The 27938-nt window shown below is 40.5% G+C and overlaps 1 protein-coding gene and 1 long non-coding RNA gene across 2 annotated transcripts in view; one reads left to right on the top strand and one right to left on the bottom strand.

Moving 5' to 3' along the window:
- LOC124284557 overlaps positions 1-15565 on the top strand; it is a 37565-nt gene extending 22000 nt beyond the window's left edge. The window contains exon 3 of the long non-coding RNA XR_006900585.1: positions 15286-15565. This is a non-coding gene — a long non-coding RNA (uncharacterized LOC124284557). The remainder of the gene's footprint in view (positions 1-15285) is intronic.
- LOC124284542 (phospholipase DDHD2-like) overlaps positions 1-26384 on the bottom strand; it is a 72959-nt gene extending 46575 nt beyond the window's left edge. The window contains 5 exon segments of the mRNA XM_046720618.1: positions 18864-19007; positions 20362-20558; positions 22729-23112; positions 25148-25447; positions 26221-26384. Of these exon segments, the coding sequence (XP_046576574.1) occupies positions 18864-19007; positions 20362-20558; positions 22729-23112; positions 25148-25447; positions 26221-26362 (1167 nt within the window). The 5' untranslated portion in view covers positions 26363-26384.
- Between the last annotated feature and the right edge of the window lie 1554 nt (positions 26385-27938).

Below are 27938 nucleotides of genomic sequence, written 5' to 3'. Positions count from 1 at the left end.
CGCAAACTGCTGGCCCATCGGTCGTTAGTGGAGATGACGCTCGGCAACAGCGGAGGAGGTGAGGAGTGCCAAAGCGCCGAAAGCGCCGAGCGCCCGCCGATCAAAGCGCCGGCAAGCTGCAAAGCGCCCGGCGTAAGCGGCTGTAACACCGGCGACATAAGCGTGAAGACATAATCTGAATGCTGGTGACAGGCGCATTCGTTGACACAGTTGGCGCGCAACACTTTGCGTAGAAGCGTAGTGGTGCGTCAAGACCGTGTGTCAATGTAGTAGACATACTCTTCCGTCTCTGTTGTCCCAGAAGCTTTCTTAACAACCTGTAGATAAGCGGAGAAACTCTTGGGTGATAGCACAGCGCAGCTGCTACACTTTATGGCCAGAGGTACATTGAGTGCGTACATTTCAAACATCGGGGATGAGGGTCTTTCTGAGACTTCCCACCCGACAATGTATACAACTGGCTGTACATAGATCTGCAATGAAGCGAAAACCCAGTAAACGCATTACATACCAAGTAATGAATATAACAGCAAAGTTGAGAACAAAAGTCTCAAAATAACTGAAAGTTTAAGAGACCATAATACAGGCACAATAAATATACCACTATTATATGGTATAGTATATAAGCCTGAACCAAATGAAACACAACGACGTGTATCAAATAATGCCAAAGTGTTTTAATGGCGAAATGAAAGTGTGATGGCGGGACCGTGTATAAGCGAATCGACATCACTACACAGAACTACTGAATGACAAAAGAAAGTGAAAGATAATACCTACACTTCGTGGGGGTACAAAAACAAAATACACACAAAGTCAGTCTTTATTAATGCTTCACAAAATATAATCCTGTAGGATACAAGTTGAGCTGGCAAACAACACGTCGTCTAGCTATGCGCGTGAAAAGCAATAATCTGGGGTGGCTGGCGTCACCTTCGGTGGCGCATCGCGGAAGGAGTAAGCAGCGAGACCAGGAAGTGATTGCAGTTCTACGTCTTTTGACATCGTCTGGCAAACCGCGCTTTTTCGAGCCGTAAGCAATAAGTGCAGGAAGTAAGTAGTGCAGGATTAGTTAAAATTAAGAGGTACTAAACTAAATATAAATAAAAGGATATAGTGTGTTGGGAGACACAGAGCTTCTCACGCCCATCTCACTGGGCTGGGTTAAGAAGGAGATAGTGGCAGGCATTGCATGGGTTCAGGTGAGCTCTCGTCTCAGCTTGGAAGGGAGGTAACCTCGTGGTGAGTACTACCTTAGTGATTTTTTAATTGAAGGAACTTCAATTGGGAGATACACGGTTCCACTATGTTAAGCAAGAAGAAGAAGACAAGCAATAAGCATGAGTCAGGATAAGGAAAAAATGTATATTTTGATAGCAAGTAAATAGCCAATTTCTAGTGAACATTAGCAATTTTAAGGCCAGCGATACATATCACGATACTGAACAAAAGGGATTGACGACGATTTTATCGTCAGATAAAGTATCAACGATTATTGATACTATGATGTATCATCACAGCTCTAGCTTACACCTTAAGTCCCACATGATTGCAATAAACCACCTTCTGATACTGATGCAGTACTGACCTAGATGTAGCCTCTTTATTGCCCTTGTGGCGAAAGTGGTATAAGGACTGGCTTGATGCTGCTGGCGCTGGGTTGACCAGCTGCTCCAGGCGGTGGCAAACCGGTCAAACTGAAACAACAGGGATGGATTCTTGCTTAGGTTTTATGTCATGGGCGATAGAAATTACCACTACTTTCTGGTCTTACAAGATATGAATGTGGCATAAGTCATTTCAACCACAAAACTATTCATTTGTATTTGTGTTTTGTTCTGTGCACACTCACGGGATGGAAGATGTTGAAGACGGGAGCAGGTGGGCAGCTTGAACTCCTCCCCACATTGTCCACCCCGGACAGACAGGAACACTCCGGATCGGAGGGAGCCCATTGCAAACAGTCCACATGGCTTAAAATCCAGCTGTGGATACTGCACGATGGGCTGACCAGTTCCAGCCAGGCCACAGATGTAGTCCACGGATATACTGGAGGTCCTCCCAGCCGCCTGGAACACACCGTGCAGAGTCACAGGAATCAGCATTCAATAGTCATATATTCTTTCCACAACCCATGGAGACATTGGTACAACAAAATCAGAACATGAAACATTACACAAAAACACACATCCCCTAAACTGACGAGACTTAAAACCATATATCTGTACAGGTTATTAGGCACTGTGGAATCATGGGAAATCATCCATGTATCTTATCACAGTGATAGTCACAGAAATCTGTCCATACTTTAATAATAGTCAAATTTACTTCAGAATATCTCAAAAGCTACCAATCACTACCACCCCCCAACTGCTTCACTTTTACATGTTGCCTGAATGCTTATATTTGTCTTCTTGCCGGGCTTTTTGTTCTTCTGCTGCCTTCTTCTCCTCTGCTTCTCTGGCAAGTTGCTCAGCCTGCCGCTTTCTTCTTCCTACTACAGTGTCAAGTTTACATCCACCATCATTGTGGTTCCAACACAATCTTGTCCACAATAATATCAGCACATGTCACTATATCATCCTAAAGTAGCTTCCTTGGGAGATGTGGCAGGTATAATGAACCAATCTCTCCAAGGAATCACTAAACTCTCTGCCAGTGATGGTGCATGGTTAACTGCACTTTTACACTGAAGACACTGATTCAAAACTGTTTACAGCTGAAAAATGTTGAAAGAATGATAATGGATGACAACTAGAATCTCAGTCAATACGTCTTTTGATTTCAAATACAGCTACATTTGTCAACAAAAAAATTAAGCATGCTTAGATTGACAAGTGTATTTTTATGCCATGCAAATAACTAGATGATCCAAATTCTGTGACACCATCAAAGTGAAAGATCAAAATGAGTTACCTCCTTCTCAGATTCTTCTTTCAAAATACCCTGCAGTTTTCTACGTGGTCCCATCGAAGCCCAAGATCTTTCAAATCCGATTCGCTGCACATGATCTTGAAAAGAGAGCACCAACAGATGTTGAAATTACAAACGCTCACTCAGTTTGAGGAAGTATGTAGTTTCATGACAAGTCCACAACAGCTGGGAGTACAGTGTGACTAAAACCTCGGGGCATGACATCTAGAGATATTCATCAGGGCCCTCTTGCACAAAACAATCTTAGTGCTGTGACTACTGTAAGTCCATGTAAATGTCTGGGAGTCATGATCATCTACCTGCCGCTCCTGATGCCTGAAGGAAACATGGCCCCTATTGGAGATATATCTACCTATATCAGATAACTATCCTAGTTCTAATGCCAGTTAAAATGTAAGGCATATGTGCTGTATGACGTACAGAGGAATGAATGTGAAAGTAAATGAATGTGAATATCTTTCAGTATATTACTCTTCAGTAATACCTTTGACCCGTGAAGATCCAGGGAAGAATAGGTCTTCAGGGACCCATGCTTTGCCACAAAAGGCTAATTCATGCTTGTTGTAATAGGCTGACTAACGGGATCGGTGGTCAGGCTCGGCTGACTTGGTGGACACATGTCATCGGTTCCCAATAGCTGCCAGATTGGGTATCATGCTGTTGATCACTGGATTGTCTGGTCCAGACTCGATTATTACAGACCGGCCATATAGCTGGAATATTGCTGAGTGCGGCACAAAACTAAACTCACTCACTCATTCTGAACACCTTTATTTTCAGTGTAGCAAATTTCAGTTAAGTAGTAGCATTATTATGTAAACAATTCAATGAACCCGTAACAACTATTATGTGCTCCAATCTACCTACCAGAGATTCCATGTCTATCTGCTCCTGCTGAACAACCCCAGTTTATCCTCAAGGCCAACTTTGGAGAGAAGTTCCTCAAGGGTCAGACTACCTTGACATTCCCTCACCATTTACATCAGGGGAGACAACTGCAATTAGACATGAGGAGACCAGACATAGAGACATCACAGGATCACATTCCTTCTACTCTGGTGACACATAAAGATAGGACATTGTAACTGTTGGATATGATAAGTGGTTAAAGCATTCGGCCATCACGCTGAAGACCTGGGTTCGATTCCCCACATGGGTGCACTGTGTGAAGCCCATTTCTGCTCACTCACTCATTCTCATGTTGTAAAAAATATCATGCATTCATAACATGTGCCAACCATCTGCTGAATCCCACTCCATCCCCGATGACCTGGTGCAGGAAACAAGGTATTGAAGTAAGCATCTAGTTCCTACATCATTACAAATGCATCATGTACACATGGGCAAGACACCATAAGTCTGATAATTACCAAAATGAAAAATGTTTTGAAAAAGCGGCAATTGACTATTCCAACAACTTACATCTCTACATCATAAGAATACCACATTATTTTTACCCCACTTTGTATTTGTCTAAAACATACCTCTTCAGTTTCTGGTGTGTCAAGGTTGGGGATCCCCTGATGTGGCCTCCGAAGCTGAAACTTGTCTCCTCGCCAGCCTCCAATCTCTGGTGCAGGAGGAGGTCAAACAGGATAGACGAACCTGCAAAACAGCAACACACTCAACACATGGACAAAGCTGTTGAAACACAAACACTGACGCCAGTGAGTGTAGACAGAGGAATGGACTCAGATGATGGACACAGATGAAAGACACATGGACACAGATGATGGACATAGATGATAGACACATGGACATAGATGATAGACACATGGACACACAGATGATGGGCACAGACACAGATGATGGACACATGGACACAGATGATGGGCACAGACACAGATGGACACATGGACACAGATGATGGGCACAGACACAGATGATGGACACATGGACATAGATGATAGACACATGGACATAGATGATGGGCACAGACACAGATGATGGACACATGGACACAGATGATGGGCACAGACACAGATGATGGACACATGGACACAGATGATGGGCACAGACATAGATGATGGACACATGGACACAGATGAACGCGACACATAGACACAGATGATGGACGATGGACACATGATGATGGACACAGATGACAGACACATAACACAGATGATTGACATTCTTTGACACACATGACAGGCACATGGAAACATATGCCAGGTCATGTAGACAGAGGCATTGACACAGATGATGAACAGATATGACAGACACATGGACAAAGACGACACAGATCTTATCACAGATGGACACAACTCACCCAAACTGTGCCCAGCCACAGACACTGTGCCCTTGAATGATGGCGTTCTTGACAAGAAGAGTTGATACAATCTGTTCATCTCGTTACCAACAGTTCTGGATATAACCTGCAGCAAAGTAACAGTTGATACAATCTGTTCATCTCGTTACCAACAGTTCTGGATATAACCTGCAGCAAAGTAACAGTTGATACAATCTGTTCATCCTCGTTACTACAACAGTTCTGATATAACCTGCAGCAAAGTAACAGTTGATATAATCTGTTCATCCTCGCTACCAACAGTTCTGGATATAACCTGTAGCAAAGTAACAGCTGATACAATCTGTTCATCCTCGCTACCAACAGTTCTGGATATAACCTGTAGCAAAGTAACAGTTGATACAATCTGTTCATCCTCATTACCAACAGTTCTGGACAAAAACCTTGCAGCAAAGTAACAGTTGATACAATCTGTTTATCTTGTTACCAACAGTTCTGGAGATAACCTGTAGCAAAGTAACAGTTGATACAATCTGTTCAGCTTGTTACCAACAGTTCTGACAAAACCTACAGCAAAGTAACAGTTGATACAATCTGTTCATCCTCGGCTACCAAAAGTTCTGGACAAAACCTGCAGCAAAGTAACAGTTGATACAATCTGTTCATTTTCATAACCAAAGTTCTGATATATCCTGCAGCAAAGTAACAGTTGATACAATCTGTTCATCTCATACCAACAGTTCTGATATAACCTGTAGCAAAGTAACAGTTGATACAATCTGTTCATCCTCATTACCAACAGTTCTGATATAACCTGTAGCAAAGTAACAGTTGATACAATCTGTTCATCTCATTACCAACGGTTCTGGAGATAACCTGTAGCAAAGTAACAGTTGATACAATCTGTTCATCTCGTTACTAACAGTTCTGATATAAAACCTGCAGCAGGTAACAGTTGATAATCTGTTCATCTTGTTACCAACAGTTCTGATATAACCTGCAGCAAAGTAACAGTTGATACAATCTGTTCATCTTGTTACCAACAGTTCTGGATATAACCTGTAGCAAAGTAACAGTTGATACAATCTGTTCATCCTGCTACCAACAGTTCTTGATATAACCTGCAGCAAAGTAACAGTTGATATAATCTGTTCATCCTCATTACCAAAAGTTCTGATAAAACCTACAGCAAAGTAACAGTTGATACAATCTGTTCATCTCGCTACCAACAGTTCTGATATAACCTGCAGCAAAGTAACAGTTGATACAATCTGTTCATTTCATAACCAAAAAGTTCTGGATATAACCTGGAGCAAAGTAACAGTTGATACAATCTGTTCATCTCGCTACCAACAGTTCTGGATAAAACCTGTAGCAAAGTAACAGTTGATACAATCTGTTCATCTCGCTACCAAAAGTTCTGGATAAAACTTGCAGCAGGTAACAGTTGATACAATCTGTTCATCTTGTTACCAACAGTTCTGGATATAACCTGCAGCAAAGTAACAGTTGATACAATCTGTTCATCTTGTTACCAACAGTTCTGGATATAACCTGTAGCAAAGTAACAGTTGATACAATCTGTTCATCCTCGCTACCAACAGTTCTTGATATAACCTGCAGCAAAGTAACAGTTGATATAATCTGTTCATCTCGCTACCAACAGTTCTGGATATAACCTGCAGCAAAGTAACAGTTGATACAATCTGTTCATCTCATTACCAACGGTTCTGGGAGATAACCTGTAGCAAAGTATGAGTTCATACAATCTGTTCATCTCATTACCAACGGTTCTGGATATAACCTGGAGCAAAGTAACAGTTGATATAATCTGTTCATCTCGCTACCAACAGTTCTGATATAACCTGTAGCAAAGTAACAGTTGATACAATCTGTTCATCCCCATTACCAAAAGTTCTGGATAAAACCTGCAGCAAAGTAACAGTTGATACAATCTGTTCATCCTCGCTACCAACAGTTCTGGATATAACCTGTAGCAAAGTAACAGTTGATACAATCTGTTCATCTCATTACCAAAAGTTCTGGATATAACCTGCAGCAAAGTAACAGTTGATACAATCTGTTCATTTCATAACCAAAAAGTTCTTGATATAACCTGCAGCAAAGTAACAGTTGATACAATCTGTTCATCTCGCTACCAACAGTTCTGGATATAACCTGTAGCAAAGTAACAGTTGATACAATCTGTTCATCTCATTACCAACGGTTCTGGATATAACCTGGAGCAAAGTAACAGTTGATACAACCTGTTCAGCTTGTTACCAACAGTTCTGGATATAACCTGTAGCAAAGTAACAGTTGATACAATCTGTTCATCCTCATTACCAAAAGTTCTGGATAAAACCTACAGCAAAGTAACAGTTGATACAATCTGTTCATCTCAAGTTACCAACAGTTCTGGATATAACCTGCAGCAAAGTAACAGTTGATACAATCTGTTCATTTCATAACCAAAAGTTCTGGATATAACCTGGAGCAAAGTAACAGTTGATACAATCTGTTCATCTGCTTACCAACAGTTCTGGATAAAACCTGTAGCAAAGTAACAGTTGATACAATCTGTTCATCTCGAGCTACCAAAAGTTCTGGATAAAACCTGCAGCAGGTAACAGTTGATACAATCTGTTCATCTTGTTACCAACAGTTCTGGATATAACCTGCAGCAAAGTAACAGTTGATATAATCTGTTCATCTTGTTACCAACAGTTCTGGATATAACCTGTAGCAAAGTAACAGTTGATACAATCTGTTCATCTCATTACCAACAGTTCTGGACATAACCTGCAGCAAAGTAACAGTTGATACAATCTGTTCATTTCATAACCAAAAGTTCTGATATAACCTGCAGCAAAGTAACAGTTGATACAATCTGTTCATCTGCTACTTACCAACAGTTCTGGATATAACCTGCAGCAAAGTAACAGTTGATACAATCTGTTCATCTCATTACCAACAGTTCTGGATATAACCTGTAGCAAAGTAACAGTTGATACAATCTGTTCATCTCCATTACCAACGGTTCTGGAGATAACCTGTAGCAAAGTAACAGTTGATACAATCTGTTCATCTCGCTACCAACAGTTCTGGATATAACCTGTAGCAAAGTAACAGTTGATACAATCTGTTCAGCTTGTTACCAACAGTTCTGGATATAACCTGTAGCAAAGTAACAGTTGATACAATCTGTTCATCTCGTTACCAACAGTTCTGGATAAAACCTGCAGCAGGTAACAGTTGATACAATCTGTTCATCTTGTTACCAACAGTTCTGGATATAACCTGCAGCAAAGTAAAAAATGTAATTTTTAGAGTAAAATTGATATTTTATACTTATCCTGACTCATGCTCTTTTTGCTTGTCTTCTTCTTCTTGCGAACATAGTGGAACACTTGTATCTCCCTAATTGAAGCTCCCTTCAATGTAAAATCACTAATTAGTACTCAGCACGAGTTACCTCCCTTCCACAAGCCTTGAGGCAGCAGAGAGCCACCTCCACCATGTGTGCCTCCTCTCTCCTCATATACTGAGCCCAACATTTGAATTTACAGGGAAATCCAAAGTGTTATGTGGGGAGGATGGGAGGGCTTACCTCATGAGTCAGGATAAGTATAAAATATCAATTTTACTCTAAAAATTACATATTTTTCCTTATCCTGACTCATGCTCTTTTTGCTTGTAGACTCCGACGGAAAGGGAGGTGGGAAATATATAATACTTTGGATTTTAATAATTAGTGATTTGAACTGTGATGATTGTAATAACCCTATGGGAACTTCATAAAGGTACTGAACTGATGAATTCCTGCTGCTAACTTATCAGCTGCCATATAAAGGTTATTACAATGTACTTATTATGATAAAGTATATATAACATTAATACAATGCTTAAGACTAATAGACTTAAGCTTGTTAATATGCTAGTATAAACTCCTTAGAGTTTGTTAGCTAAAATACTTTAAGATATAAACATAGTACTAAGCTTAAGATATGATTAAACTTAAGCTAATTATATAATAGCAAAACTCTTTAGAGTTTGTTAGTTAATATACTTATATGATATAGATATAATGCTGAGCTTTAGATATGAATAAGCTTTAGCTACATATATAATAGCAAAACTCTGTAGAGTTTGTTAGCTAATATATTTTTACAATATGAGTATAGTACTGTGCTTAAGATATAATTAACTTAAGCTACATATATAATAGCCAAAACTCTGTAGAGTTTATTGGCTTATAGATTAATAATGTAACCATAGTACTAAGCTTAAGATAAGATTAGACTTAAGCTAAATGTATATAGCAAAAAAAACTCCTTAGAGTTTATTAACTAATATACTTTTATGTTATAACCATAGTACTGAGCTTAAGATATAATTAAACTTAAGCTATATATATAATAGCAAAACTCAGTGGAGTTTTGTTAGCTAATACATTTTATAATGTAACCATACTGCTTAAGATATGATGAAACTTAAGCTAATTGTATAATAGCAAAAAACCCTTTAGAGTTTGTTAGCTAAAATACTTATATGATATAAACCTAGTATTGAGTTTATGAAGGAAACCTTAAGCTACATATATAATAGCAAAAACTCCGTAGAGTTTGTTAGCTAATATACTTATATGATATAAACATAGTATTGAGCTTAAGATTTGAAGGAAACTTAAGCTACATATATAATAGCAAAAACTCCGTAGAGTTTGTTAGCTAATACAAGTTATAATGTAACCATAAAGCTTAAATTATGATGAAACTTAAGCCAAATATATAATAGCAAAAAACTCTTTTAGAGTTTTGATAGCTAAAATACCTATATGATATAAACATAGTACTGCGCTTAAGATATGAATAAGCTTAAGTTACATATAGCAAAAACTCCGTTAGAGTTTGTTAGCTAATACATGTTATAATGTAACCATATTGCTTAAGATATGATGAGACTTAAGCCAAATAGCAAAAACTCTTTAGAGTTTGTTAGCTAATATACTTATATGATATAAACATAGTACTGAGCTTAAGATATGAATAAGCTTAAGCTACCTATATAATAGCCCAAACTCTGTAGAGTTTGTTGGCTTATATATTTTTACAATCTGAGTATAGTACTATGCTTAAGATATAATTAAGTTAAGGTAAATATATAATAACCAACTCTGTAGAGTTGTTAACTTATATATTGTATGATGTAATAATCATAGTACTGTGATGATAAAAGAACTTAAGCAAATTATATATAGCATGTAGCTATTTAGTACTGTTATAAGATAAGTAGAAATCTGTAAGATTGACTTATCTTCTCGAGAACTGTCAACTGTTGTCGAGGGACCATGGGATCGAATTGGTGGATACCTGAGGCGTCCTCGGTGATGATATCTCTCAGATAATGGTTGGCAACCACCATATCGGATCTCAGAAAATAAACCCTCCATTATTTCAAATAACATTGTGTAGATCAATGCAGAAGTTAAGCTCTAATATCATGAGTATTAAAAGCTCATGGAGGGTCGGATTAGGTCCATCCGTCTTGTATGCACGTAGTATGACAGTTCTGATCAAGCGGAGATATAGTGCATTGAGATTTCATTCTCGTAAGTTGATGATAGAGGAAATAATCTGTTGTATTATTCCCTTCTGTTTGGTTCGGTGGAGATAAATTTACAGTGCTCTTGCTGGCCATCGTGATAGAATCATCATTATCATGAAGTCCAAGTATGTCATCCAGGCGTGTTCATAAACCTCACTTGTGAGGTGTTGGAACACTATATTCAGATCCCCAAGTTGGAGGGTGAAACTTCCGTTTTAATTCTCCAATCAGAAAGTTTAAGTAGGTTTACTAACCATCTAGTTGTGTTAGTAGCTTGATTATGAAATTCAGCTGTAGTCTGAGGCGCTGTGGATTTAGATCCACTTGTATCCCGTCGTCTAGGTTATTAAGCTCTGAAAGTCCTTGGCGATGTAGGTGCACAACCAGGTGTGTCTGTCCTCGTTGAAGTTTATGTAAAATTGCCTGACTGCCGTGCCTCGTCCTAACTTGACAGGGGAGTCTCTAACCTGAAGAAAGCAGCCCAATCATGAAGGTTCAGATTAACTGGACTGTAAGGAGGCTTGCTTTCGTTCACTGATATATAGTTGTCACTTGTAGCGTAAGTGTTGACCTGTGAACTAAGATCGACCTCTCGTGGAGTGGTTTGTCCAACAGCGGTCCAATCAGAACAAGGCATTTTGATTCTGTAGAATACCAGCTGTGATGTCACCGGTGTAGCAGGAAAAACCTTGTATAAAATCTTGCCGTCGTTGATATTAGCATAATCGTCGGTCTTCACGTAGCTTCGAAGTTACCCGGTGACCACGTGTTTGAGGGTTAAAGGTAAGCGAAACCTCGGTATGCGAAATACCCTGCAGCTCTGTAATATTAATGCTGGGTAGGTTATTTTCCTGGCTGTCGTGAAAGTAACTTCAGTTTTGAATATAATTCCGACTTTCTTATATAAAGGTACAATAAACTTGCAAGTTGTCAGCTTGTAGACTGTATACATGAATGTATCGTCATAATTGTAGAATTAAAGCTGAACTTGTTGTACATATTTCTTCTCAGAAACTTTGGCGATTATGAGTTATACTGGCTGTAACAAGGCTGCTGTTCAATTTCGATATTGAATTGTCTGCAGATCTGCGTAATGGTCGCATGTAGATAATCGTATCGTAGTCGGGATTGCATATTCTAGCAATCTATCACGGAAAAGGTTGATTTCTGTGAAGATCTATGCAGCGTCGTTGATTAATTAATATAGCGGCGTTCTGTGTTGTAAATAGCCTGTGCAATTGTCTTAGCGTAGGCTTATAGGCGGCATATGGCATACAGTTGATAGACAACTTATGCGATGTCTTGAAACGGACTGGCGAGTAGCTATATATGGCCAGTGGCTAATATATGGAGACCTTGGAGGAGAATTCCTCGGTGGGCCTTGCCGGAGATTTGTGAAGCTCTCGAAGTATCAATCTAGATTTCCTGTGTGAGGTAGACTTGGAGCCACTTAGCCTTAGCGACCTTGCGAAGGTATTGAGTCAGAGCCCGATCAGTATATATATAATATATGGCTTGCCCATGACGACCTCTGTGTTCAACAGGGTGAGTGAGTGAGTGTATTGTTTTCGCGCCGCACTCAGCAATATGTGGGGTTCGGTGAAGCGCTACTCCTCCGTGGCGTCCCTTGTAACTGGTGAGGCTCTAGCTCCTTGGCGGAGGTGGCCTGGGACTTCCTTAGCGAAGTGTCTAGAAACCGATCAATATATGGCGTTAGCTTCATACAGGGTGTGGTTCTTGCTGGTTCTGCATAAGTAGAGCGAGTAGATCATCCTATCATCTTCAGAAGTGGGTGTCCGCGAAATCTGGTGATAAGAATCTCATTGATCGTTCTAGATCTATTAATGCCAATAACATACGCCTCTGGCGTTTGAACTATTATGGCTTTATGGTAGGCTGTGTCCACATACTGTGGCACCGCGGCAATCGAGTCGATTGGAGGTAAGGTGATGGCGTCTGCCTCGTCTTCCTTTATCAGGTATGTCTCGCCCGAGTTGCCACTCTTGGAAGGTGAAGAGAGATCTAGGTTGTTTACCATCAATATCGTTATCTCAGCGTCTGAGAAAATGATGCCTCCATCATTTTCTATCCCAGCATCACTGATGAGAGGTTGATGCTCTTCTGATGGTGGACTGTGTATTTCTATCTCTATGTCGGGTGGCCTTCGGGGAGACCTGACTGTAGACTTGTGTGCAGACTTGTGTGGTGACCTGTGAGGCGATCGGCGTGGTGATGTGTGCGAGGAGATCGGTAGCGGTTAGCGGCGGAGATCGTGTTGGTGAACTGCGTCTATGGGTTGACCTTCGGGAGACCTGTGAGGAGAATGTTGATAGCCAGCGAAGCTCGTGTAGTCAGGTGTCCTTAGCGAAGGCCTTCGCGAAGGCCTTCCTCCTCTGCGTCGGTCCTGGGGAGCGGCGATTTGACCTTGAAGGCTTCCGTGAGGTCTGGCGGTCTGAGTCGCATCTAGGGATGAAGCGAGGAAGGTGATGATCTATCCGCCCAGCGAAGGCCTTAGCGAAGCTGTACATCTGGGTCGCCGTGGAGGTGGTCTGCGACTTCCTTAGCGAAGGTGGCTTCGTCGTGGCTGCTACGCTGATGGGGGTGCCTCTGGGGTGTCGTCTGCGTTGGAACCTTCGAAGGCTCGGGACCTTGGGCTGGCTGCTTCCCAGTCTGTGGTGGCCCTCCATCATGATCATGATTTGCGCAACAGTTCATCTGGGATGGTCTGCGGCGAATTAGTCGGTGCCCTCTCTGCGATGTTAGCGGCGGGACCCTCAGGAAGTCGTCTGGCGTCAGTGTAGAACATCAGGCTGCATGGCGATCTCTGCTGATGTCACTGTAGCTGTCTCCGGTTAAACTTCTTGTGGCGTCGTCGGGGATGATGATCAGCTGATCATCGTAGAGGCCAGTTCAGCGGCTGGAACAATCTCGGTTGAAAAGTCCTAGTAGACTTCGTTGATTTCCCCTCAGAATTCGGCGCTGCCCTGGGGTGCGAAGTCTGCGTTGAGTGTTATTAGCGGCGGGACCCTCAGGAAGATCATAGAATATCAGCGTTGGTACATCAGGCTGCATGTTGATCTGCGCTGACATCACTGTTGCCGACATCGGTCATTCTTTTGATGTACATCAGGTATGATGATCGGCTGATCATCATACAGGCCCAAATCTCGCGGCGGGAACAATCTCGGCTGAGAAAGTTCAAGTAGACCGTTGATTTCCCCTCAGAATTCGCGTTGAGATGCAGTAGAAAAACTCTAGTCTTGGCTGCGGCGATGGGATGTCTGGGGAAGCAGGGCGCTTCTTGGAAGCGGACTCGTCCCACGCCTCTCCACCACTCTAAGCGGAACACCAGGCGGGGGCGGGGGTCGACCAACAGCAGTAGACTGGCGAGGGTTCAGGTGTATCAGTCATGGCTAGACTCTGCATCGCAGCGACCTATCTGCTGCGGCGTCTCAAAGCGCCAAAGTAATTATTTATTAAAGGCAGAAATGGATAAATTAGTACGCAACTGCAGCGTGAATAAAATGAACATGGCGCGAGTACAACTAGGGCATATTAAATCGCGGATCAGCAGCAGAATAAAAAGCGTAATCTGCAACAGAACAGAATTTTTATCAGCGTAATCCACTGAAACAAACCGCGTCCGTGAATAAACAGTAGAAACACGACTAAATATCAATATATAATTGTTGAAGGATACTAGCTAAACCTCTATAGATGTCTATCACGAGGGTAACTAACTAAATATAATCAAAGGATATAGTGTGTCGGAGACACAGGTGCTCTCGTCCAGCTCACTGGGCGAAGAAGGAAGAGTGAGGCACATGGGTGGAGGTGGCCCTCGTTCAGCTTGTGGAAGGGAGGTAACTTCGTGCTGAGTACTAATAATTAGTGATTTTACATTGAAGGGAGCTTCAATTAGGGAGATACAAGTGTTCCACTATGTTAGAAGAAGAAGACAAGCAAAAAAGCATGAGTCAGGATAAGGAAAAATCAACACCACTGTGTCATGTCAAAGCTGTAGATCACACAAGTGATGTGGCCAGGTGTGTTACCTGTCGATGCCAGTAGCGTCCCGGTGAAGGGAACTATGCCAGTGTAATTGGGAGGAACTCCACCGCGATGTACCCGCCCTCGGACTTGTACCGCTGGAAGTGGGGAGTCAACTAGACCATGAGATTGAGGCGGAAGTCGCCCACTGGAACATGTACAACAATTCAACAACCAAACTAACACAACATCAACAACAAGCACCACTCAAGTCAACCTACAACAGTTTTTCTCATGGCGCCTATCCAACCAACAGACCTAAAAGAGTTGTCTCCCTTTTGTCATTTCCTTCTATTCCAGAAGCATGAACAGATATCATGTTAGAGCAACCAAGCATTATTTAACCTGTGACGTACATATTCAGCATGTTCTATTCACAAACATTGTTAGCATATTATTGTAATTTTTTGCAACAGCTGGTAAACATTCATATTCCAATTTACAAGACTTCTACTTTTAATATATACATTACTTCAAGACAATGTCTGAGTGAGAAAATAACATCACATACACTAGACGACAATGTTGTGGATATGATGAAAGAGTGAACAACCGTAACGCTATCCTTCCTTATGGTTCATCATAAAGCAATATTCATTCTCAACAGGCATTGTGTCCATCGGATCCAAACATCTGTGTTTCTCACAAGCAAGAGGAACTTGGTACACTGGGTTATTGTGAAAGCATTATCTGGTCATGCGGTGGTGCAGAAGAATGAACAATAAACTACTGTAAGTGTTAAAGGACAAAGACAAAATGGTAATCCATAAGTCCATATATGTTCTACCAGGTGTTACATCAGAAAGTGACTCTGTGAAGTGGTTAGATTATGAGGAGTCTCACATACAGAAACATCACATAGCACCATCTTAAAAACTACAGCATCACAGATGTCACTAATTCCAAGGGAGTCAGAAAAATGAGTGAGTAAGTGAGTGAGTTGAGTTTTATGCTGCTTTCAGCAATATTCCAGCAATATGATGGCAGGGGACACCAGAAATGGGCTTCACACATTGAACCCATGTGGGGAATCGAACCCGGGTCTTCGGCATGACAAGTGAACACTTTAACCACTAGGCTACCCCACCGCAACTCAGAAAAATGAACTACATTAGTAGCGAATAAAATGTCTGTATGCACATGTGCTTTCACATTCTCTGTGTTTGTAGAAGTGATCCATGACTACTGGACCAGGCAACTCCATGGTACATGCTTGCACACATCAAACCATGCACTGGACACTGCATAAACACTGACCACTGCTGACCACTGAGCAATGGATACATTAAGCAAACATCTATACAAGAAAGTGATTTCATGATTACACAGAAAAACGAAAGCTGGATTCAGCATGGAAAGTGGAAAGATGACCACCTATGTATATAGGACTAGGTGCAGCCATTGATGAGGAGCCCGGCATGGGTAGGGGAGGAACCGATCATCTTCATCAAAGCAACTACTTCTAATCACACAACAAACAAAATGGAAGAAACTAAGCTGACTTAATGCCATCATGCTTCAACAAAATGTTAATACTTTGCCAAGTTTGAAATTCCCTAAAGTGTTTCACTATGGAATATTATCTCCCTTGAATAAATGATGTTCAAAAGAAAGATTCTGCTTCAAAGGACAACTTAACCATATTGATCTAAATGTTGGTGGATATAATGAAGACAGAATTGTTCAAAACAAAGAATCAATAATGATTATGAAAACTGGATAAAGAAACACATAATTTGTTTTGAAAAACCCAACCTAGAGTTGTACAAGGTGATGTCACTGAACAAACCCTTGTCAAAGAAGCCATTTGACATAAAAAAGTAGAAACATTCTACATGAAAAAAACATTACTTGCACACAAAAGCTTCTACTGACAAATCAACAAAAAGCCCTGGAATCTTGGATCCATGGGAACTGTTCAAGAGAGCCAAGTTACAAATGTCAATTACAGAAGAACTACTGTTCAGGAGGAGAAGTTCCTGAGAGGAGAGAACAGCTGGTTACATGTTACGAGGAAGCAGTAGCATGCAGTAAGGGCACACTCACCGGTAGTGAATAAACACTCTGACAGAAAAATGGAAGAATGAGGATTATATTCCAGGTTTGATCAGGGGATGAATGAAAGACATGAAAACAGTAGGTTTAGACGAACAACAGAACTGTATGTGTTACGGAAATATATTCACTTGTATACTGCCGAGAGCTGTCTAGTACACAAACATGGCAGAGCTATATGAGGTAAGCTGGTGCATCTAAGAAACGGTACACAAAGTTCTGTCCTAATAAAAAGGTCCTGGCATCCTGCAACCGTTCCTGATTCATGAAGTTATATGCAGTTACAGGAGGAAGCATGTTTATGCAAGTGATGCAGAATATATTCTTTAATAACATATGGCGAACCAAGTCTAAAATATGACAATGTCTTCTGTAAAACAAGTGATTGGTCCAGCCAAAGAAAAGACCCTTGTCGTTTGCCTTGAATGGGTTACACAATTTATTGAGAGCACAAATAAATATGCTTTACAGTTTGGGAAGTGGAAGAAAACATGAACTGTGAAATGAAAAGTATAAGTCTCAAAGCAGCAGAGATAAAGGAGACAGACATTGTTCTGTTAGATCCGGGAGAAATATCAACATCCAAATGATGTTGCCCAGGTGTTCACTTCGTATCAGACAATTTGCATAGACAAAGACAGATCAGCTATGACATCAGTGTTTGTATTTACCTGTCACTATGTCAGACTGATGAAACTGATATTCCTAACACAGGACCTTTTTATTAAGCAAAATAAGACATAGCTTACTTGGACTGCCTGTTTGCCAAAGGAAATGAAAGAGAAAGAAAAACAAAAGACATTAAAACTAACCCATGAGCTACATCTACAAATCAACAACCCAGAAATGAAAGATCTAAAAGTAGATAATATTTATGTAAGAATTAATTTCACTGCTAACATTTCATAAAATCAATTTTTAAAAATTACCATGTTTTCTAAACATTGAAGTAAATAGTGCATATTCACAGCAATGAACAGAATAATAACACATCAATATTAAGTCAAAGTAACTGTTATTCATTTCTCATGTATCAATTTTTATTCCGTTTCCATTAAAATGATTAAGTCTACCAGTAACATAATACCGCTATCAAACGAAACATTAAAAACATGCAATTACTAGGTTAGATACTATTCACTGCAGACTAGTCATCATGATAATCAGGCAGCTGAATTTAGGTTAATAACCTGGTCTGCCAATGTGCTACTCAACAAACATGAGGACAAGCCACACTGAAATTGTACCACACATGATTTGTGCATCAAGTTCCACAATGTGTTAGAAAACGTGACTTCATCCCTCCATTTTTCTTGTCATGCTGTCAGGACGACATTCAACAAAATGGAGTGGCATGCTACTATCATGTTTCTGGGGAGGGACAAGCAGTGATCTAATTCAAATGATTTCACATTCTACATTTAATTCAAATTCACATCATGCTAATGAAACATGGCAAGAAATCAGAACTTGGGGAGTGTTTATTCACTATTTCTTTCAAAGAAAGCAAATCTACTCTCATTTTGGCAGCCTGACACATGAAAGACAAAGTCACAAAAAAACAAAAGATTATTGAAAATTGAAGATATTTCAAATCTCATGACACAGATCACGTTTGCAGTGACCTGTGTCAGTCATTATATCATGCATTCAAACAAGTCAAATTTTGTACCCAATTCCTTTGTGTTGTATGTACTACAGTGGTTTGTAGACAAACAAGAACCAATCACATGCTGTTAACAGGTTAATTCTCAAACATTTGTCAAATATAACCCACATAAATCATTTCTCTACTGATAAAAACAACTGCCCCAAACCAGCCGCCATGCATTTGCATAAAAATACTTTGGAAAAATACATCATTAATGGCAAATTTCGGGCAAGATGTTCCAGGAAGAATGGATTTGGGGGATGTCTTGGGGGGCCGGCAGGGGATGCAGTGAAACACAAACTGGTATGAAATACCCACCTGTACATTGCCCCACTCATCCGGCTGGGATGAGGCCTGGAAGTGCACAATGACATTTGGGTTGTGCATGACGATGGTCTCCCCTCCTGGGAACTCCAGTCTCTTGTGCCAGCTGTTGAACTGGATTGCATTACGGTACTCCTCCTAAAATAGCAACAGACAAGAGTGTGATGTATAAGTCACAGTTTCATAAGAGTCAGTGAACTGGTTTGAGCAGTATTTCTTTTAAGCTTGGTCAACTCATAAGGACATCCGCAGTGATGAATGGGGATGAGTGAGTTTAGTTTTATGCCGCTTATAGCAATATTCCAGCAATATCACAGCGAGGGACACCAGAAATGGGCTTCACACATTGTATCCATGTAGGGAATCCAACCCGGGTCTTCGGCGTGACGAGCGAACACTTTAACCACTAGGCTACCCCACGCCCTAAACCCACATTAGCAGGGTGATGACACAGGACCTGGGTCGATGATGTGTAGAGATGGGATACAGGTCAAATTACCAGAGCCAGCAATGACAGTGACCAAACACCATAGTGTAAACGTACTTATTTTCGCGTGGTGCAATTTTCGCGGAATTGACAGTTTAGACTACATCGCACGGTCAATTATTCGCGCAATCAGTAATTGCCGGAACTGCCAGCTGTCTCTTTGGCCGCCACTAATAGCAGTGAAAACAAACAGAGTGGCTGAACCTGTCAGGCGGCATTTATTACTTACTCACAGGAAATCCCTATCTGTGCGATATACTAGTACACAGTAACCCGTTTACTCCCGGAAGAGATGAAAAACACATCAGTATTATGTTCCGAATTCTGACGATCTGACTAATTAACTTATACTGTATATGAAGCTCTTTGTGATTTCAAACAAGCCGGGTTGTTGTGAATGAGATGATTGAGTGTTAGTGACTATTCGCTTCATGATGATACTGCTGTATTATTTCTTTCCGAGTCGTTTCGTGGTAATCTGTTTTGTATCAAACCATCTGTCATGTGACCAATTTCCATGGCGGCCACAACACACATTGCTGTTTTCGCTAATTCGGCGATGGGATTTGGCTCACTATTTAATTATGTTTTGGGAAATCCATTACAGCGACAGTTAAGTTTGATTCTTTATGCTACTATCAGTCGTCATTTTAAGATTCCCGTAGATTTCTGTCTTCAAACTTGATGTGTTATGGTAACAACTCAGGGGCGAGTGTGGCTAGACTGAATGAATGACAGGTTTATTCGCGGTGTATAAATTTTCGCGCTAAAATGTTTTGCGCGAAAAGCGCGAAAATAAAACCTGCGCGAAATATACTACGTTTACAGTAGTCAGATCCTATAATGGCTACTGCCCAAAATCTGCACAGAGAACGGCAAAACTTTCACCCACTTGCCCACTTGCCCACTTTGGTGAAAACAGTAAAAGGGGGACATGAACACAGTTTAATTATGCCAAAATACAGTCTTCACAAGGACCTGATTCGGCATACTTCTAATGCGTACCTCTAATTTCTGAGCAAAGTCCTCCCCATATGGGACATATCTGTTGTCCCCCTCCCTCTTGTAGAACCACGTGCATCTGCGGATGCTTGTCGGCTCCTCTTCCCAGTAGACCGCACTGCGCAGCCGCTTCCCCACGTTGACATCGTAGCGGCCGCCGATAGCGGGGATCACTGTGTTCTCGGGATCATGTTGTGCTGCTGTTAAACATACAATAGTGACACACGTGCTATTGTCAGGGTTTGTCTAGCAATGGTGAAAACTTGTCCTCCTTCATCCTTTCAAGTAGATTTTACATTTGGACTCTCAGCATCTAAGCATATTAGAATACACAAAATGTTCTATACTCCAACAATGGTAACAGACTGAAATTGACCAGAATGGTGAAAGCTTGAAGTAGAGAGTGAATGTGAATAGTGAATAGTGAATGTGAATAGTGAATGTGAATAGTGAATGTGAATAGTGAATTTAGGATTCCAACTCAGAGTCTGCTCACCCTGAACATTGAACACCATATTTGTATATCTTTGGAATAAATATATTGCCATTTGTTTTCTGTTTTCAAAACTCAAAGTTTTCTTAATAAGACAGCTGGGTGAATGTTCAGCTGGAGCATGTTTTAGGTGACAAGCATATGTCAACAAGATGCCACTGCTTGCATTGAAGCAATGGTACATATATATGTTTTTCACAATTGATAATTATTTTCAATCCTTCTTTCGATTATTTTCGATCATCAGAACACCAATACCGCAACTCTTCTGATATGATGACCATGATTTTTGTTGTTGAGTCATTGGAATTTTGTTGTTTTAGTATAAAACACTTGAATGAAGTAAACCAACCGTTAAATTTTATGAATATTCACAAACAAACATGCCCTCAAAAGCATAACAAGATATGCGCACCGTAAAATTTCAACCACTTTCATTGTTTAATTACAATTCCAGTGTCTTTCTTGCATTAGTGTATTTCACTACATGACAATATTAGTAAATTAGAAAAAAAACTGGGGAAAACCCTTAAAATTGGTGATTACATTCAAATGTGTACACATGTATTTCGATTATAATCGATAATCGTTCACCACAAGTCCTCCGATAATCGGTAGTTGATTTCCTTTCCAATTCCCAATACTAAGTGAGTGAGTGAGTTTAGTTTTACCCCACACTCAGCAATATTCCAGCTATATGGCTGCGGTCTGTAAATAATCGAGTCTGAGCATCGATCTGCGCAATTGGGAACCAATGACATGTGTCAACCAAGTCAGTGAGCCTGACCACCCGATCCCGGTATTCGCCTCTTACGACAAGCATGGGTTACTGAAGATCAATATTCTAACCTGGACCTTCACGGGTCCCCAACACTAGGTTGCGGTATACACCACTCTACAGTCTGACCCAAGTACCCAAGCCTGAATCTATCTCTTAGCATCGTTTGTACAATATTTTAGTGTCATGTTGATATGGCATCTATCAGCTGATCTTCCTTGACCAAAGAGAATTTACAATGTCTAATAGGCTCAGGCTTCAGACAAGTGGTTCAAGTCACAGGCTGTGATTAAGTCAGCCTATTCTGTTTATTGTGAAAGAAAACATAGAGCCTAAATCTTATCACATAGATATACTGACAAAGCATGTAAAAAGAGAACAATAGTTGTCATGGACAACACTAATAAGGACAAACTTGGCTCTTACATAGCTCGTTTGAGTTCAAACGAGAATGATGAATGATTAAATATTTGGAAAGAGAAATAAGTGCGCAAAACAAATAAGCCACATGGTCCTGAAACCTCTGTACCCAACAGGATCTGGAATCTGACGTTTTATGATGGTTCATGGAAAAAGTTGCTCAAGAAACTATGTGATATTGTGTTATATTCACGCTTCACACCGAGGGGTAACAAACGGCTGGTGGAACAGCACCAGCACACATCCAGGTGCAAATTCATTCACCTGATGAAGGAGCAAGAATTAGCTCTGAAACGTAGTGTAAAGAATAAAAAGAAGTTGTTATCCATAAAAGTGTCATGTATTCAGCACAGCCAGGTGAGATGAACCAAGCTGGTCAGGTGCTGTTCCATCAGCCATTTGTCACCCCCGGTGTAAAGCGTGAAAATAGCACAATATTACATGATAGTTTCTTAGGCAACTTTTTCCGCGATTAATCATAAAACGCCAGATTTCAGATCCTGTTGGGTACATAGTTTCAGGACCATGTGTCTTATTCATGTTTTGTGCACTTATCCCAAGTTCGAGTTATTTAATCATTTGTCGTTCTCATTTGAACCCAAATGGACTATAGGTTGAAACACAGCATTTAAAGTAAATGATCACATATATGAAGATCATGTATATGAGATGAGGCTACCTGTCTTATAACATTCCTCTATCCTGAGGGAGTCCAGGAGGGAGAACGGGAACCACACGTCCTTGTTTTCCACACTCTTACAGAAGCACCAGTGAGCCTGGACAGGCTGGTACACTAGTGGGGAGCTACTTGGAGGACCCATCCCAGCCTGTGGAGGAGGCTGAGTAGGCTGTGGGTTGGAGGACATGGGTGGGACCATGGCTGTGGGGGGTGGCTGTGGTGGAGCTGCTGACACTGGGGGAGGGGGCTGGAAAGGGGAGGGTTGTGAGAAGGGGGTTGTCTGGGGCCCAGGTGGGGGCATGCCTGAAGTTGCATATGTCCCCTGAGGTGGCTTGGCATAACGCATGGGGCCAGTATTACGGAACATGTTGCCAGGGCCTGAAGCTGAAAAGAAAGTGAAACAAGACCTAAGTCAATAACAACAGTAAGATTTTGTTTGTTTTGTTTGTTGTTTAACGCCGCACTCAGCAGTATTCCAGCTACATGACGGTGGTCTGTAAATAATCGAGCCTGGACCAGACAACCCAGTGATCAACAGAATGAGCATCGATCTACGAACCAGACCACCCGATCCCATCAGGTGCCTCTTACACGACAGTAAGGTCTTTTCTTTGCTACATAATGTTCAAAATGTGTAAAATAATCAAACTATTTTTGGAGCAATTGCCAAGTCTTTTTCTAATTAGTAACCCTTATAATGTTTACTATTATGGAATTCTTCTCAAAATCATCATGAAAATTAACAAGATATGATTAAATAAACAATATGTTTGGAGAAATATCACACCAATACCTTCTTCCCAAACCAATAACTTTAAGCAAACCTTATTTTATAACATTGATCGAAATTTCACCAGGTCAAAATTTACAAAATATTTAGCATGTTTTGTTTGTTTTTCTCATCTGAGATCCGATTAATTAACTCATCAGCCATGCCAGGCTCTGTTTGTATGGCCATTATGCACTTCCGCTGGACACAACAAACAAGTTGGAGAGTGTCCGTAAGTGATTTATGTTTAGTGTTTGTTCAGATTAGTTTCAGTTGTGTTCATTCTTCCATTGAATCTCTGCTTTCATTGTCACCACATCCAAATGTAAGGTCTTACTATGATGATTAAACATGTTGCTTAAACTTTAGGATCAAAGAAATACACATGATAAATCCATACTGAAACAAGGTTTGCCTCCAAACACAACACAATGTAAAAGCTGTACCATGTCACAGAACTCCAGATAAACTCCATATTTGCATCAAATATACACAATAAATCACCACTTCCCAATAATTAACACATCAGGGCTTGATATCATACACATTGACTCTACGACAGGGAAATAATGTAGAAAAGAGCAAGATTCACTGTAAGTTAGACATGTACCACTGTCTAACTTCATGCATTATTCAGCACACTTGTGGAATCACATGGACATAGAAGTCAACTCAATTAGTGTTGTAAACAGAATTATGTTTGATATTGGTACACTCATTACTATACAAAAAGCCATTAGACAGGACCAAAGAGGGTAAGTAATAGAGGATACTTAACGACCTTCCGTGTAATAAAAATGGTATTTCAGTATTTTCACGGGAAGCGAGTTTAGTATTCTGTTTATTACTCTTCAATATAAATTGATAGAAACTGCGGCGAAATTGCCTACAGTGTGATGACTCTCAGCTTTCCGTGAGTCAAGCAAGGTCTAGTACCATTGCGACAGCGGCATTAGCATTGTGACGTCATAACTGTGAGCCACTATGACGTCATACGTCTAGCGGTATTACACTAGTGTAATATTGCAGTAAACATATTACACTGCAGTATCTTCCACGGGCGAGTAATAATACATGTATACTGAATACCCAAGGACAAATAATAATACCCACAACATGCAGAGTGAATGAAAACGTTAGTAAATACTGAATGACTACAAGAGGTATCTGGAGCCCGCAAACACTCAACTATAGCAATAGCGCTACCTGACAGGATGTATAATTCACCACGCATACTTCCCCGCTTTGTATATGTGCCTTTCACGCTCATGACAAACTTAGGACTAAAAAACAAATATTGTCATCTAGCTGAATTACCGTCACTTCTGGTATCTAGAACAAAAACCTTGATGAACAGGCTCAGTATCATTTTTCAAAAGCACTTGCTGAAGACAACTGAACTGAAGACCATGAACATAATGTCTCTTATAATAAGTGTATTTGACTTTGAGAAATTGGAAACACAGGACTTATGGATGCAATACAGTAAACATGTTTACTAGCTTTCTTACACAGAAAACTGAAAAGGGTTAGATGCCTTAAACATGTTAAAGGCAAATCATGTTCTACCAAATATCTTTCAGCACCAATTTCAAATATGGCCGCTGGAGCTAGTTGTGAAAGGCACATTTACAACTATGTCTATTCTACCTTTAGGTGGAGGACCAGCACCGTGCATTGTTGGTGGACCAGACTGAGAGTGTTGAGGGACAGACTGAAAGTTGGACACCCCTGGCATACCAGATACAGGGGGCATTGGTGGTGTGTTGCTTTGAGGAGGTGCTAGAGGCGCCTGCTGACCAATGTTTGCAAAGGGATCACTGCTTCCTGGCATCCCTGAAGACTGTGAACCTTGGAAGTAGTTGAAAGAATTTGGTTGTGGAGGACCCGGTTGCCCCATGGGTGGAATGGGGCCCTGGCCGACGAAACTGTCTGCTTCCCCTTCTTCATCTGAACAAATGAATCAAAGAAAATGGCATGAACAAAAACATTTTCAAACATCATGAACAATGCACTCAATACGCTGAACAGTACTAACACAAGTGGTGTTCTGATTAAGTAGTTACATCTTTTAGTTGTCCAGCGGTTCTGTAGATAAATATTTCACAACTGAAAAGGTATACAAGAATGGGTCTTCACCAAGTTCACACTATGATCGAGCTTGAGTTAAACAAATCGGTGGTTTATATTATGAGCAAAGACACATACACCATTAGGATACAATAAACACTCTATAGCAAGACTACTTATGCTCCCATTACAGTTTGCAAGTTCATAATAAGTGAACATAAAAGTCAGTTTGGGGGAATGTATGGTCATCTATACCAAACGTGAATAGGTAACTGCGGACTAACAGCATCACAAAAGCCAGTGGCGATTGTTTAACTACCAGACGTTTTATCAAAACTGTTTATACACGATACTCTTCCAACAACCAAGGCCCTACCGCTGCAACAGTAGATTTTTCCTGACATAGATCCTCCTAATGACATGTTGACATTGGTCACAGTGGAATAACCAACATTTCAGCAGAAGTTGTTTACAGGGAAATATGGACGCAGTGATTCTTTCAAACTACCAAAACAACAGATACCTTTCAACAATAAACATGATGTTTGTCTGTGATCTAAAAGTAAACATTACAACTCTGTGTCTCATGAACACAGAAAAGTGGAAATCGTCACAACTGACATTTGCACATCTGCTACAATTATTCTGCATACCTGGGCCTAAAAGTGAAGGTTCTGATTGAATAATGGGCATCAAGACATTCGGTTGATCAGGAGGATTCAGAGTAAGTCCACCACCAGCCGGCATCAACAGTAACGGCGGAGGTGTTGAGTCTTTCTTGCCTCTGTCAGCCATATCAACACGTCGGCTTACAGGAAACGGAAGTGAGGTGCTGATCACATGTCAATCGCAAGGGCAATAACTGCTGTAGGATAAAGTAGTGATGAATGACGTTATTTTAACGTTAATTATTGTTAACCCCCTGTTGTAAGGTTACCATAGATGCTGTAAGCTGCCGTCAATGCTTAGACCAAATTACAATATAGTCATTAGATTTAATTAAATGCGATGTGAAAAGTTTACAAGTATCGAAATTGCGGGGAACGTTGCCAGAGACGTGTCCAGTCGATATCTTGGTTGATCTGCTGCATTTCACATCATGGAGGATATGACCGACACTATATATCTCTGGAATATATTCCTATTTATGAATTGTGTTAAATAACGATAATATATGTTGTATCAATTACCGTCCTGGGCATTTCACTCGTGAAGATCAGCAATGTGTGAAGCCCATTTCTGGTGTCCCCAGCCGTGATGTTGCTGGAATATTGCTAAAAGCGGCGTAAATCCAAACTCAGTCAGTCAGTCAGTCGTGAAGATCAGGGTTAGAACTGGAAAAAGGGTTAGAATTGATCTTCAGCAGCCCATGCTTGTCGAAGTTGTCGTAAGAGGCGACTTACGGGATCGGGTTGTCAGGCTCGCTGACTTGGTTGACAAATGTCATCGTATCCAAATTGCGTAGATCATTGCTGATGCTGTTGATCACTGGATTGTCTGGTCCAGACTCAATTATTTACAGACCGCCGCCATATAGAAATTGCTGAGTGCGGTGTAAAACTAAACTCACTCACTTCTGAGTATTTCAGATGCTCACTATAGGTCCCGGGGTTCTACCAGGAGTTAGGGCCTTAACCTGAGATAAGATTTCATTTTTACAAAAATGTACATTCAGAGGAATAGTGTTATCTCGGTAGTCTCACAGTTTTTCAATTATAGACAAAGAGACCTACTGCAGATGTCATTAGCAAATGAATAGTCAAAGCAGATGTCTGCATTTGGTTAAGACAATTAAGTCTATGAAGTATTGCCCTAAGGTATGGAATATATGATGTGAGTTATGGCTAATGCCAGTTTTATACACGAGGTTTTTGTATCAACTCCTAATTGTTTTGTTTATATCGTTTTGTAACGTTAAGAAGTCATTTATGTCCCGTTCAGCTGCTACGTAGGCTTCTTTTAGTTTGTCATCTATTTAAGTTTCTGTTTACATCGTCGGTGACGCTTTTCTAGATGACTTTAATTATGTCTTTCAAGTCGGATTACGTTTATAAGACAAGTAGTAGTAAGTAATCACGTGATCAAACATGGCAGCGTAATCAAAACATCGTCAGTTCATTTCCATTCAGTGCTTAACAAGCTCAATTCAGGTTATTTGGTAAATAACAAGTGTGAAAAGAAAAAGAACACCACCAAAGATTCAGGGTGTCACATTTTATCATCAATACAGATTCCTGAGCTCGCATTAAATTCGTGACGCATTAATTTCATGATTTACAGTATTCGCATTGCTTCTATATAATATTATTTGAACAAGGAAGCATAATCGTTATTGTGAGTTTGCCATTCTGTACCAATGCATTTTATTACG

The sequence above is a fragment of the Haliotis rubra genome, unplaced genomic scaffold, assembly GCF_003918875.1.
Source record: "Haliotis rubra isolate DU_JTF1 unplaced genomic scaffold, ASM391887v1 Scf339, whole genome shotgun sequence".
In the NCBI taxonomy this organism is placed as follows: Eukaryota; Metazoa; Mollusca; class Gastropoda; order Lepetellida; family Haliotidae; genus Haliotis; species Haliotis rubra.
Note: the sequence above shows the minus strand (reverse complement) of the source record. Positions and strands in the feature narration are given on the sequence as shown.